At 28.2% G+C, this 12,799-nt stretch overlaps 7 protein-coding genes across 7 annotated transcripts; 4 read left to right on the top strand and 3 right to left on the bottom strand.

The window, feature by feature from the left end:
* Positions 1-2: 2 nt before the first annotated feature.
* Positions 3-2,451, bottom strand: Fcp1 (RNA polymerase II subunit A C-terminal domain phosphatase Fcp1). Its single transcript, XM_075820987.1, has one exon. It carries the CDS (start codon positions 2,309-2,311, stop codon positions 80-82), a length of 2,232 nt encoding a protein of 743 aa, XP_075677102.1. The 5' UTR covers positions 2,312-2,451; the 3' UTR covers positions 3-79.
* A 74-nt stretch (positions 2,452-2,525) lies between these two features.
* LOC142645239 (uncharacterized) lies at positions 2,526-3,408 on the top strand. The gene has a single exon (XM_075821020.1). The coding sequence runs from the start codon at positions 2,784-2,786 to the stop codon at positions 3,213-3,215; it is 432 nt and encodes a 143-aa protein (XP_075677135.1). The 5' UTR covers positions 2,526-2,783; the 3' UTR covers positions 3,216-3,408.
* Positions 3,409-3,487: 79 nt separating this feature from the next.
* LOC113792894 (meckelin) lies at positions 3,488-6,885 on the top strand. Its single transcript, XM_027342852.2, has 5 exons — positions 3,488-4,264; positions 4,337-5,916; positions 5,983-6,463; positions 6,542-6,684; positions 6,749-6,885. The coding sequence occupies exons 1-5, from the start codon at positions 3,619-3,621 to the stop codon at positions 6,827-6,829; spliced, it is 2,931 nt and encodes a 976-aa protein (XP_027198653.2). The 5' UTR covers positions 3,488-3,618; the 3' UTR covers positions 6,830-6,885.
* mxt (Eukaryotic translation initiation factor mextil) lies at positions 6,856-8,791 on the bottom strand. The gene is made up of 4 exons (XM_075820994.1): positions 8,265-8,791; positions 7,664-8,203; positions 7,539-7,610; positions 6,856-7,475 (listed from the first exon to the last, which is right to left on the bottom strand). Exons 1-4 carry the CDS (start codon positions 8,356-8,358, stop codon positions 6,856-6,858), a joined length of 1,326 nt encoding a protein of 441 aa, XP_075677109.1. The 5' UTR covers positions 8,359-8,791.
* Positions 8,792-8,915: 124 nt separating this feature from the next.
* Snap29 (Synaptosomal-associated protein 29kDa) lies at positions 8,916-9,987 on the top strand. The gene has a single exon (XM_027342858.2). The coding sequence runs from the start codon at positions 9,066-9,068 to the stop codon at positions 9,861-9,863; it is 798 nt and encodes a 265-aa protein (XP_027198659.2). The 5' UTR covers positions 8,916-9,065; the 3' UTR covers positions 9,864-9,987.
* Positions 9,988-10,233: 246 nt separating this feature from the next.
* Positions 10,234-12,069, top strand: LOC113792896 (diacylglycerol O-acyltransferase 1-like). The gene is made up of 4 exons (XM_027342853.2): positions 10,234-10,507; positions 10,575-11,253; positions 11,318-11,443; positions 11,510-12,069. The coding sequence occupies exons 1-4, from the start codon at positions 10,365-10,367 to the stop codon at positions 11,999-12,001; spliced, it is 1,440 nt and encodes a 479-aa protein (XP_027198654.2). The 5' UTR covers positions 10,234-10,364; the 3' UTR covers positions 12,002-12,069.
* LOC142645232 (uncharacterized) lies at positions 12,002-12,797 on the bottom strand. The gene has a single exon (XM_075821014.1). The coding sequence runs from the start codon at positions 12,738-12,740 to the stop codon at positions 12,099-12,101; it is 642 nt and encodes a 213-aa protein (XP_075677129.1). The 5' UTR covers positions 12,741-12,797; the 3' UTR covers positions 12,002-12,098.
* Between the last annotated feature and the right edge of the window lie 2 nt (positions 12,798-12,799).

Raw genomic sequence — 12,799 nt, 5'->3', positions numbered from 1 at the left:
AAAAAATAGATGAATATGAATTTTTATTTGATGATGATTAAAATAAATGATAAAAAATTATTCAATTATTTCATGTGAATTAAGGATTGAAAAATTCTTTTTCTAATGCCGCAGCCATTTCCTCGTCTACCGAACCAATCGATTGAGTTGAGGAAGAAGAATCAGATAAATCTAATTCATCGTCGATCCTCTCATCTTCGACATCTTCATCATCACCATCATCGTCATCGTCATCAAAAACCTCAGCAGGTCGTTTACAGCCACGTTTTTCGTTTTTTTCATCTTTCCAACCTTTGGGATATTCACCTTCACAGGCATAATCATTCATGCTTTCTTCTTCATCGTCCATATAGTTGATTTTTTTGTGGAAATACTTTTTCATTTTTTTATTGTTATCATCATCATCATTGTCTTGTTCTTCATTACTGCTTTCAGCACTACTATCGCTGCAAGCATCTTCTACTTCTTTGCCCATATCATCAAGATCGTTCATACTGAAATTAGATAATGGCGATAGGTCCAACATGGTTGCCGAATCTGGAGTCGATTCTCGAGATGTTGATGGTGATTGATTCAATATTTCACGAAATGATTCATAATGAACTTTTTTGATGTCAGTTTTTTCATTAACATTGTATACTGTGTCTTTGGTAAGAGCAAACAATTCTTCATCCACTTTTTCCCATCGATCTGCACAAGCGATGAGCCAATCTGGTTTAACAATTTTAATATGTTTGTATCTGAGACATTTATTCACTTTTACGGTTCCCCATTTGGCTGCAATCAAATGTGTTGTTTTCGGTGATCCATTTACAATGATATCATTTGTTACGATAGCACCAAGAGATTCGGCTAATCGATAATAACGATTTGAACTGGGTGTCATATTGGTCGCTATTACACCACTAAATACTATATTAACCGAATGCAACACTGTTCGTCGTACGCTTGGAATAATTTTTTTCAAATTGGGAATAAGAATTTCTTCTCCTTCACATCGATATTTCATTTTTTCATCATATTCTTCATAAAACTTTTGGTGTATCTTGATCAAAATACTTTTGAGGTATAAAAGATAATCATCATGATCATCAAGAAGATTTTCAAATTCATTTTCGGAAGAATCGTTTTTCTCGTCAGATTCTTTTTTTAAATTGGTTACCGATTCTTTGCTTTCTTCATCAGATTCTGTTAATGTTTTTTTCTCTTCTATAATGTCGTCAGGGTTGCTCGAATTATCTTCGTCAACATCTTTTGTCGATGTATTCGTTTCTTCTTTTTGTTCATCAATTTTTTGATTAATTTCTTTGTCTTCTTGGTCAATAATTTTTGATTGTTGATTTTCGAATCCAATGTTCAATTTTTCTGGTGCATTAATGTCATCAGTTTTGAAACATATATACGGTTTAACTTGAACAACATTTGGTGAATAATTCCATACATCTATACGATCATCAATGATGCAAACCATAGAATCACCACATGGAAACAACGATTTCATATTTCCAGTTTTGGAACGTGGATCGAAAAATTCATCTCGTGATAAAATTCGATCTTTAGGAAAGAATTTACATTTAGGATCAATCAAATGGGCAATATGGTGAGCGTAACGTCGAGCACCAAAAGTGCAAATATGAAGTTCATAATATTTGGAAATTTCTTCCAGGAATTCATTCATGTATGGCCTAAACTTGGTATGATACCAAGGTGAATTTGTTCCATACAATTGATAATGAAAAATTTCAGCACTGAGATCCTTAGGTATGTTTTGATTAGTTGAATGAACAATTGTTTGATCAAGATCAACTAACAATACAAGTTTACGATATTTTAACAAACGTTCTTCATCAGCACGGCCCAAATCTTCGGCAATTTCTTTACTGACTCGCAATTCGGGTATAGAATGAACCATCGAAACATTAGTATTTTCAGCTATCTTTCGCTGTTCAACTGAATCAAATTTACTGATGTTGACACCACAAACAGCACAAAGATCTTTCATCAAAGTAGGATGCGAACATGATTCATATTCAAATAAATGGTCATTCATTTCAACACAATCACCATTTTGTTTCAATAGTTTTTTGATTATGATTCCACTTTTGGTAATTTTGTATTTTTGTTCAGCATTTGATGATTGTTGTCGATCATTATCTTCATCAACATTGTTTTCACGGTATGTGAACAAAACGAATGGAACTTGATTAACCGCAAATCCAGGTTTAACTTTCCATTTCAAGATGGTTATAGCAGCTGAATTTTCGTATTTGAAAACTTTGCTCGTTGTTGACATTTCTTTTTTGATTCTCATCAGAGATGATTTTAATTAAAATATTCACCTCTTAGCTGATTTGATCAACTAAATGGTCAAGATAATTTCAAGAATTTATAACATCGAAAAACCTGATCAAAAATGATACACTACGAGTTAATACTGTGAAAGTATCTCATATTTTTTTATTGTCACTTGAATGAATGGAAAATAAATCTGAGGAATTATGGTTGAAAACAATTTCATAATCAAAATGTATACAATTAATTTTAATTTGAAATTGTGTCACTAACAAACAAAAAAAAACAATAGAAAATGATAAAAAAGACCGTTTTTTGGAAAAAATTAGCTGACGAAATTTCATTTTGATGTCAAAACAAAAGGCACATGATTTGAATTTATGATTAGTTTCTTCTTTTTTTTAAAAAAAATTCAAATGGATATAAAAATAGGCATAATCGAGGAATAATTTTTTAAAAAATGTTTTCACATATAATCAAGACTCGAAAGAATGTATATCATCACATGTATGGTTAGTTGGTTTTTAATCGGAACTATTACCGATTCAATTTTTTCATTGCAAACATATTCGGAAGCAAAAAATCCATCGATTCTTATTGAAGGTTGTATCGATGATGGTTGTTTAATTACATTGACAAAAAATTTTCGTTTGGTCAGCAAATGTTTTGAATCATTACATGAAACATTATCCACCGATGATGAAGATTATAGTATTAAATTATGTTGTAATATTGTAAAATATGAACGTTGTCTATTTCCATATATAATATTTTTATGCGGAATGGATTCATTGGATAAATTTGAAGCAGAACTTCGATCGGTAAATTCTTTATGTTCATTGACCACAATGCAATGGAATAAATGTGAAATGAATAAAACGTTGTCAATGGAAGAAAATGAAGTGGCGTTAACTGAACCATAAAATGATGGATCAATAATAAAATCGACAACCAAAATCAATATCTTAATTACAAAACACACAAAAAATGAATAAATAAAGTTTTGTTTTTAAAGAAATTTTTTATCCCTACAAATATTTTTGACACCAAATTTTTTTTGAAATGAAATGAAAAATGTAATTGAATATCATGTTGACTTCTTTTAAAAAAGCCTAGACCGTTATAAAATAAAATAATTACAAAACAAATCCAGTTCGGTTTAGTACATTTTATTTTTTTATTATTATTTTTTTTTTTTGTTGTTGGTTGCTATAGCGATAATGATTAGTATAGGATATTCTCATTCATTCATTCGATTCAATATTGATTCATTGTCTAACACAATTCCAAACATCATAATAACTGATTTTTTTTTCTATTGTTGTAATGGCTTTTGAAATGTTTATTCATTTAATGATATTTTTATTAATGATTAATTTAACAAATGAATCGATAATAAAAAAATTTATTCAACCAAAACAATGCGCCGGAAATACTTATTTTGATACATTAACACTTTCATGTGAAACATGTACAAAATTTTTTTCATCAAAATTGATTTCGAATAATTCTCGTGAATTTCTTCAAAGTCATTTGGATAAACGAACTGATTGTGTTTGTCGGGATGGTTATCGTACTATAATTCAAAATGGTCAATTAGAATGTTTACGAATATCTGAATGCAGAAATGGACAAACATTAATTAATGGATATTGTGGTCATTGTCCAGCAAATGGTTGTGATTGTACTGATGGAAAAATTTTACGTATAAATCATGAAACAAATCAATTCTATTGTTCGGATTGTCGTCCATTCGAAGATTTATGTTGTCAAAGTTGTCATTTATCATTTTATTTGTTCAATGATGGTCATTCATGTCATTGTCCAGAGACAAGTCATTTAATCGAAGATGGTATTTGTTTAGAACGTAATAATATTATTTCTTATAAAATGCTAATTTCCTATTCTACTGTTCGATTTGAAAAAAATCATTTTATATCAAAATTTTTATACGATTCGTTAAGACCTGCCAGTAAGCGATCTTTGAAATATGATATATAAAAGATTTGATTTTGTTTTCTTACGTTTCTTTTTTTTCATTCAGTTTACAATTGTAGATATAATCGAAATCAAACAGCTTGTCAATATTTGATCAATGTTTGTACAATGATATCGATAGCACATACAAAAGGAATAAATATTAATGAAGATCTATGTGATGAAATTGAACGAGAAATCATTCCAAATGAAATCAATTGGAATATATTGAAAATGGAACAAGATTATGATCGAAACCGATTATATAGTCAATATCGATCAAATAATATGATTGATATTGTTCATTTGGAATTGAATCCAAATGGATCATTAAAAGAATATGGACCAATATTTTTGAATCAATTATTTCATTGTGGTCACCAGCAAATGAATCATGAACATTTATTATTAGGTGTTAACATTCGAAAACAATGTCTATGGAATCATATAGAACAATTATGGGATTATTCAAAAAATAATAATCATTTTTATCAGCTTTATCTTCTTTCAGTACCCGATCAATTGAATTCAATTTCATTAAATTATCCGGGAGTAATGAATAATATTACAAGATTTTTTCTATTCAATACATTGTTAAGTCAATCAAATTCGAATGAAGATTTTGAATTTATAATATATGCAAAACATATTACCTTGGATATTATTATTGATGAATTGGAATCAAATACTCAAACATATTATGTAACAATTCAAATTGATTATGATTATTTATCAACAAAAAGTAAAAATAATGCACAACAATTACGCACCGAACTTACTGTCAATTATCGTATGGATGATGATGATGATACTATGTACAATTTTCATATGTTTACTTTGATTTTTTCCTTATCATTATCAATACTTTGGTCATCATTTCGTACATGGTCAATGATGAATCGTAATCATGATCTTAATAATACAATGCACATTTTTAATTGGCAAATTATACCAATATTTATTAATTACATTATAATATCAGTATCAAATATAATCGCATTCATTCTGTTTATATTCATTATGAATAGAATTCTTATTTTTAAATATCAATCGATGATTCGAGCACTTATATTCACTGATCAGCATCAAAAACAATTTTTACAATATTTAATTGTAATTTTTATTTGTAAAATTATTGAAATGACTAAAAAATTGACTGATTCAACATCGATTGAAATTTTTTTCATTGATTGGGAACGTCCAAAAAGAAGACAAGAACAATTTAAACGTACAATATCGCCTAGAATTTCGGACAATGTAAGCAAAGATTCGAATAGAAAAATGTTTAATGGTTCGGATATAACCGATGTAAGCATATGGAGAAGTTATTTTCTTGCAAATGAATGGCTGGAATTATCTGTAAGACGTCGAATCAATATTGCATTACATCTTTTTTTAATTGTCATCATTCTAGAAACAGAAGAATTTCATAATTTCTGTAAACTTGCGCCACAATCTTATATAAAATTATTGCCCAATAAAAACTATGCGGATGAAATACCTGAATGCCAAGCCATACGTATACCTACAATAGCCTCAATATATATCATTTTAATTTTGATTCAATATTTTTATAAAAAATTTTTTAAAGAAAATTTCATATGCAACAAACTTGAAGAATTTATTGATCTTTGTTCAGTTAGCAATGTAAGTATTATCAATAATTAACTTTTTTGGATCTTTTTTTTTCTGATTCTCCTGAATGTAAAATAGATAAGCGTTTTTTGTCTTCGTTATAAAAAATATGGTTACTATATTCATGGAATTTCACCACATGGTCAAAGTGATGTAAATATGTTGGAAATGTATCGATTATTAGATATGGAAGAAAGTGATCTTTGTTCAAAACGTGGTCTATTACCAAACACTGATCAACAAACATTTGAAATGTATTTACCATCAATTATTTATGAATATTTTAAAGAATATCGTCAACGATTAATGGAAACAGAATCTATTAGTAATAATAATAATAATAAACGACCAATCAAAACATTTGGTTCGATTAATCTAAGCGATTTGGATAAAACTAAAATGGTTTCAACATATGTTCAAATTAATAATTTTCTTATTAATTTTATTGCTCACATGTTGGATAAAGCTGATTATAGAGTACAGGATAAAACAAGTTTAGAATCAATGTTGGATTTTGAATCATCATCGGTTTCGCAGGGAATTGGATATTTTTACAATGGTAAGTACAATGATTGAAATATTGAAATATTCAAAAATTTAAAAAAAATCAAATAAAATAATCATCCATATATTTTAGATAATAATAATTTATTCGAGAATATTTTATTCAATGGACTTGAAACAACATTGATCACTTTAGAATTGATCACATTTATAATTGTCGATTTAGTATCACATGATTTTATTATCGATGCTTTCGTCACCTATTTACTATCAATGGTTTGTAATTTTTTTGACAATTTTTCTTCTCATATTTTCTTCATTTTCTTCATCGCAATTATAGTTTGCACAAAGTATTTATGGAAGATTAGCACGAAAAAATTTAGTTCAAAAAACTTTGGTCGATGAACGGTTCCTATTCTAAATGATTGATGATGGATGGATGGATGCTCACCGCAAAAGACATTCTTGTTTCTTCTTTATATCATTTATCAAACGAGAATCAATAAAATGCGAAGATTCACGAAAGCTCATTAAAAAATCTCGATCATAGGTAATAATTGTTTTTTTCTGATCATCATCATAATTAGTTTTTTGCAAAATTTTCTTATCATTATCACGTGGATTATCATCATTTTCATTAATAAGAAAATTAATAAAATTAAATTTGTTTAAAAAATTTTGTAATTTTTTACCAATAATTAAATCGGAAATTTTGATTTGAATATTTTCATCATTAAAATTGAATGAAAATGAATAATCATCGATGTTATTGTTGATAAGATTATTGTTTTTGTTGTTTAAAATTTTCATCGAGTTTTTCTGTTCAATGTTTGTTTCGTTTGATGATGATGAACAATTGAAAAAATTTGTTCCATTTTCGATCGGATCAGTCACGGATGTTTTTATCGATGACATCGTCAAATTAAAATTTGATGCATCATGAGATTCGATTGGTATTGGTGAAATGTTCTGTCGTATGGTGACATCTATTAGATTTTTAGCTTTTTCAATATTTTCACGATTATATCCGGATATCAGTACAAGACGTTCTTTTGCAGTTGGTGATACTATTTTCGTAAAAATAAATAAATAAAATTTTTACAAAGAAAAAAAATTACAAAAAAAATTACCTTTTTGAAAAGAGATTATTGTATCACTCATCTCTTCAATCATATGAATTCTACGTCCTTTGATACCCATAACTACAATGAAATATTGATTAAATTTTTTCGTTTGAAAATTTTTTGAAATTTACCTTTTCCCGAATCAGAATTTTTAATGGAAACTTCATCCTTATAAATACCTTTGGTATTCATTTTTAATGGTTTTGAATTTTTCGGTGGTGAACCATCATTATTATTAGCATTGATAACATCGTTATATGATTTTGACATGCGAATATTTGATGATTTTTCATGATAATTTGAACGATTATTGTTTGTTTTGAACATATTCTGATTATTATTATTATTCGATTGAAGTTTATTCACTTTTTTCATATAATATTCTTCAATGTTTGATTTAATTTTCCATTTACTTGCACGAATTTCAATCAATCTTAATATAAGTAAATTAATTGAATCGGGTAAATATTTTAAATGATTACGAAGTATATTACGAAACAAGGTAAAAAACATGTTCATTTGTTCACGATGATTAATATCATCATCAAGATGTGGACCATTTTCCAGAATAAATTTCAACAACAATACTAAATTACTGCATAATTGTGTATCAAATTTTTCATTTGCAATACATGAATCCAGATAATCATATTTTGTAATAAGTAAATCAGCTAGTGAATATTTAAATTAAAAAAAAAAAGTTGTGCGTAATAAATAATTATTTCAACTTACCAAGATTTTCATCTGTAAGAGAAATCATTTCAATATCATCAATCGAATTATTATGGCTACTGGAAAATTGTTCGTCTTTGATTGATTCATCCATTTTTATTGAATTTCTTTCGTAATGATTACATGAAACGTCTGTGTGATGAGAAAAAAAATCTGGCACGCTACGTTATTATTTTTCGATTGATGAATGCTCCTGTTGTTTTGTTTTGCTTCAATAATATAATCCTATCATTAGGGTATATAACATGAGAAATGAACATAACCGCGATGAATGAATGGATTCTAAATTTAGAATCCATTCACAGGCGCATCATCATTATGAAGAATCATGAGGAAATGATAGTAATACTTTATTTTGTCTTTTTAATATTTGATTGCAACAATCTTTTCAACAACAACAACAAATGTGATTGTCCTGATAATGATGATTCTTGAAAATCCGAATTTATTTCTTTAAAATCCGAATTCACAAAACGGATTCATTCATCGAACGGTTCCAACAGCCATAAAATGGCGCAAACAAATCCATTTAAATACGTAACGTCATTTATGATGGTCATCAAAAACAGTGGTAGCTGTTGCATGAGCTGTGTCGTCATCATATATTCGATTTAATATTTTGATTGTTTCGCATTAATTTTTTTTTTTCATTTTTATATTTTTCCTTTTCTTTGTATTTTTTTTTTTGATTGTATACAAAAACAAAAACAATATTTCCATTGCCAATAAATTTCAATTAGATTTTTTTTTTCATTACGTCAAACCTACTACTCCCATTTGTGATTAAAATTAACCTGCATAATGTCTTACATGAAAAATGGTTCGATTCCCGAATTCGAAGATGTCGATGATAGTACATTCCTTAATCATCCTCGACAAGGTTCGAAAGGCTATATTCTTTCTAACAACGATCCAACATCATCGATGGCTGATAAACGATTACAACTATTAGAAGAACGTCGACGAATTGAAGAACAAACATTACAATCAACAAAGAATTCTTTGGGACTTATCTATGAAACCGAAAAAATAGGCGTTCATACTGCTGAAGAATTATTGCATCAACGTGAACAGCTGGATAATGTCAATGAAAAACTTGATTCAATTAATTCGATCATGCGTATGTCACAAAAACATATTACATCGATGAAAAGTATGTTCGGAGGTTTCAAAAATATGTTCTCAAAAAATCAGGACGCTAAAAATCTGGCTCCAGTGAAAAAAATTGCCTCATCGGCAAGTGATAATAAACTTCAACAAACTTTGGAGAATATATCACAAAATACATCGGTAATCAACGATAGTCGAATCAATCATAAATTCGATGTTAATGATGATATAAACAACCGTAGCATGCCAGATAAAACGAAAAATTTATCATCATATGAGATACGATCACAGGAAATTGACAAACAATTGGATGATAATCTTTCCGAAATGGGACTTGGTATTAGCCGTTTGAAAGAATTGGCATTAGGTTTAGGTACCGAAATCGATAGTCAAAATAAAATGCTTGATACAATTGCAACGAAATCGGAAAAAGCACAGGATACAGTAAGCAATCAAAATAGACAAATGAATCGTATTCTTAAAGGATAAATTGATTTATGTCCAATTGATTTTAACAACAACAACCACAAAAAAAAATTTCTTTTTATTTAATTACATAATTGGATTTACAAATTAAATTTTATTAATTATTATTAAAATATTGATTTTATAATTTTTTTCAAAAAAAACACCTGAATCTAAAAATCTGAAGGCGGAGAATCTTTTTTTTTGTCTTAATGGATAAACATTCAAGGACAAAAGGATGTTTATTTTATATTATGTCCAAAAATTTCAATGCAAGAATCACTTATCTAGTGATTATTGATTATTGATGATGATGATTTTGATTTGGTCATGACGTTGATAATAATGATTGGTTTTTTTTTGTTGATGAACCTGACTGGTGAATGTCTGAATTGAACATGAGAATTTTCCTTCATCAGAGAAAAAAAAAATCTTCAAAAATCAACTTTTTTATTTCAGTTAAATGCGGTTATATTTTTTTTCTTCTTCTTCTTTAGCATCATTGATCAAGTTTGGGCTGTTTGGATGATAAGGAATCAGGTTCTATCATCATTAATGACCATCATGACCATCAAACATGGTAATAATGAAAATAATAATCTGAGTACATCATCAGTATTGACGAATGGAAAAATGAATTCTTCATTCAAAGATTTTTCGATTAAACCGTAAGTGTTTAATTTATTTTTTTCTTCGATAACTCCTTATAATTTTTTAAAAAAAATCGATTAATAGAGTTCATCAGCCAAAAGATTCATTATTTAGTTCATCCAGTGGATATACTAATTATCGTGGTCTAATTAATCTTTGTTATACAATATTATTTTTATCAAATTTTCGTGTTGCACTTGAAAATGTACTTAAATATGGAATATTAATTGATCCTATGCGTGTTATTATCGATTATTTTACCATTGGCAATATTATACCTACATTATATTTATTAATCATATTGAATGCATTCATTTTATTTGCATTCATTATTGAATTAATTTTAACAAAAAAATTTCTAAAATTTTCTCATCTATTCACATTGATCAGTTTTTATTTGATTATTTTACTAACCATACCACCAATTGTATTTCATTGTTATGAATTTAATCCAATAGCCGGTTCTACTTGTTGTCTTTATTATACGGTTGTTTTCTTGAAATTAGTTTCCTATCATATGGTCAATTATTGGCATCGTAAAAATAATGTTCAATCGAAAAAAATCGATAATAATAATGAAACAAATAATGAAAATAATATCAGTGAAGTTATCTCATCATCGCCAATTGTGGAATATCCAAACAATTTAACTTTATCGAATCTATATTATTTTATGTTTGCACCAACTTTATGTTATGAATTAAATTTTCCTCGAATAAAACGAATTCGTAAAAGTTTTCTAATTAAACGTCTATTGGAAATTGTAAGTTAATTAAATTGATTTTTTTTTGATCTAATTTTTGAGCTAATCATTGGAATTGTATTAGTTTTTTCTCGTACAGATTGAGATTGCTTTGATACAACAATGGATGGTTCCGGCAATTCAAAATTCATTAGAACCATTCATGGAAATGTCCTATACAAAAATGTTGGAAAGATTATTAAAGTTGGCTGTATGTAATTTTTAGATATTCTATATGATAACTGTCACAACTACTATATTATTTTCAATGAAAAAGGTTCCCAATCATTTATGTTGGTTGATATTTTTCTATCTCGTTTATCATTCATATTTGAATTTACTTGGTGAAATTTTTCGATTTGCTGATCGCGAATTTTATAAAGATTGGTGGAATTCCGAATCAATCGAATATTTTTGGCGAACATGGAACACACCAACACATCGATGGTGTGTACGACATCTTTATCTTCCATTGGTTGTATCATTCAAAATGAACACAATGAACGCATCGGCTATTGTATTTTTGGCTTCAGCATTTTTCCATGAATATCTTGTATCCGTTCCATTGAACATGTATCGTATATGGGCATTTGCCGGAATGGCCTTTCAAATACCATTAGCTTTATTGGTACAAAGGTTACCAAAAAAAGTTGCCAATTATGCAATGTGGTTATCGTTGATCATTGGACAACCACTTTGTATACTAATGTATTATCATGATTATTATGTTATTCATGTTGTAAATGCTGTGAAACAAGTTTCAAATTAATTATACACAGTACACAATATTTTTTTTATAAATAAAAAAAAATTTAGTTCTTAATTGTAAAAATCAAATTACAGAAAGTTTAACAAATTTTCTGCTTCTAGTGCTGAGAAGACGAAGATGAAGACGATGAACTTGAATCATCTTCGGGAACTAATTTTTTCTCATCAATATCATACTTAAAAACTTTTTCTTGTGGCTTATAAAGTAGAACATTTGACCATGCATTACTAGCGAGACATTGAGAAGTTGATGTGAAACTTTTTATATCGATCTCTGGTCCCTGCATACCTTTGGCTAAATCATTTGGATTAATGACTGTTGAAGTGATGTGCTTGATAAAAATTCCTTTAGGATCGGTCACTAATGACTGTGCATCTGGTGCCTTTGGATCTAATTCGAAATTACTCCAACTACTCATTACAAATCCCTTTTCCGGATCGTATTGAATTTTTTTTCCATTTGGTCCTTCTTTGACTGCTAATTTTTTTCCATCCGATTCTCTCGTTTCTTGACCACCAAAATTCACTTGCAATGGAATAACGTTTTCACCTAATTCTTCCGGTTTTTTAGGATTATCCGTTGGTTTCAATAAATTTTGCAATATTAAATCATTTGCCAATACAGTGGGCAGACCTTGAACGCATTGTTTTGTATCTCTTTTGATATATGCATCTTGAGTATCAATCGATTTTGTTTCCGACCAAGGATTACTTTTAGGCTGTTGATCGTTTGGATCCATTTGATTTTTACACAATATTTCAACTAACAAATAAAACTAAGGTAAAATTAAATACACAA

The sequence above is a fragment of the Dermatophagoides pteronyssinus genome, unplaced genomic scaffold, assembly GCF_027571235.1.
Source record: "Dermatophagoides pteronyssinus isolate colony J.1.1.1.1 unplaced genomic scaffold, Derpt_VIB-CSIC_2022.12 sq0001, whole genome shotgun sequence".
NCBI classification, from domain to species: domain Eukaryota; kingdom Metazoa; phylum Arthropoda; class Arachnida; order Sarcoptiformes; family Pyroglyphidae; genus Dermatophagoides; species Dermatophagoides pteronyssinus.
The sequence above is the reverse complement of the archived record's forward strand: the minus strand, read 5'-3'. Positions and strand labels throughout refer to the sequence as shown.

What these genes read in the sequence shown, in the direction of transcription:
- Fcp1 (XM_075820987.1), bottom strand. Translation starts at nt 2,311, where the DNA reads ATGAGAATCAAAAAAGAAATGTCAACAACGAGCAAAGTTTTCAAATAC.
- LOC142645239 (XM_075821020.1), top strand. Translation starts at nt 2,784, where the DNA reads ATGTATATCATCACATGTATGGTTAGTTGGTTTTTAATCGGAACTATT.
- LOC113792894 (XM_027342852.2), top strand. Translation starts at nt 3,619, where the DNA reads ATGGCTTTTGAAATGTTTATTCATTTAATGATATTTTTATTAATGATT. An exon ending in CGATTCGTTAAGACCTGCCA is followed by an intron (nt 4,265 to 4,336) that starts GTAAGCGATCTT and finishes TTTTTCATTCAG; the next exon opens with TTTACAATTGTAGATATAAT. An exon ending in ATCTTTGTTCAGTTAGCAAT is followed by an intron (nt 5,917 to 5,982) that starts GTAAGTATTATC and finishes AATGTAAAATAG; the next exon opens with ATAAGCGTTTTTTGTCTTCG.
- mxt (XM_075820994.1), bottom strand. Translation starts at nt 8,358, where the DNA reads ATGGATGAATCAATCAAAGACGAACAATTTTCCAGTAGCCATAATAAT. An exon ending in AAATTCTGATTCGGGAAAAG is followed by an intron (nt 7,611 to 7,663) that starts GTAAATTTCAAA and finishes ATTTCATTGTAG; the next exon opens with TTATGGGTATCAAAGGACGT. An exon ending in AATAATCTCTTTTCAAAAAG is followed by an intron (nt 7,476 to 7,538) that starts GTAATTTTTTTT and finishes TTACGAAAATAG; the next exon opens with TATCACCAACTGCAAAAGAA.
- Snap29 (XM_027342858.2), top strand. Translation starts at nt 9,066, where the DNA reads ATGTCTTACATGAAAAATGGTTCGATTCCCGAATTCGAAGATGTCGAT.
- LOC113792896 (XM_027342853.2), top strand. Translation starts at nt 10,365, where the DNA reads ATGATAAGGAATCAGGTTCTATCATCATTAATGACCATCATGACCATC. An exon ending in AAAGATTTTTCGATTAAACC is followed by an intron (nt 10,508 to 10,574) that starts GTAAGTGTTTAA and finishes ATCGATTAATAG; the next exon opens with AGTTCATCAGCCAAAAGATT. An exon ending in TTAAACGTCTATTGGAAATT is followed by an intron (nt 11,254 to 11,317) that starts GTAAGTTAATTA and finishes GAATTGTATTAG; the next exon opens with TTTTTTCTCGTACAGATTGA.
- LOC142645232 (XM_075821014.1), bottom strand. Translation starts at nt 12,740, where the DNA reads ATGGATCCAAACGATCAACAGCCTAAAAGTAATCCTTGGTCGGAAACA.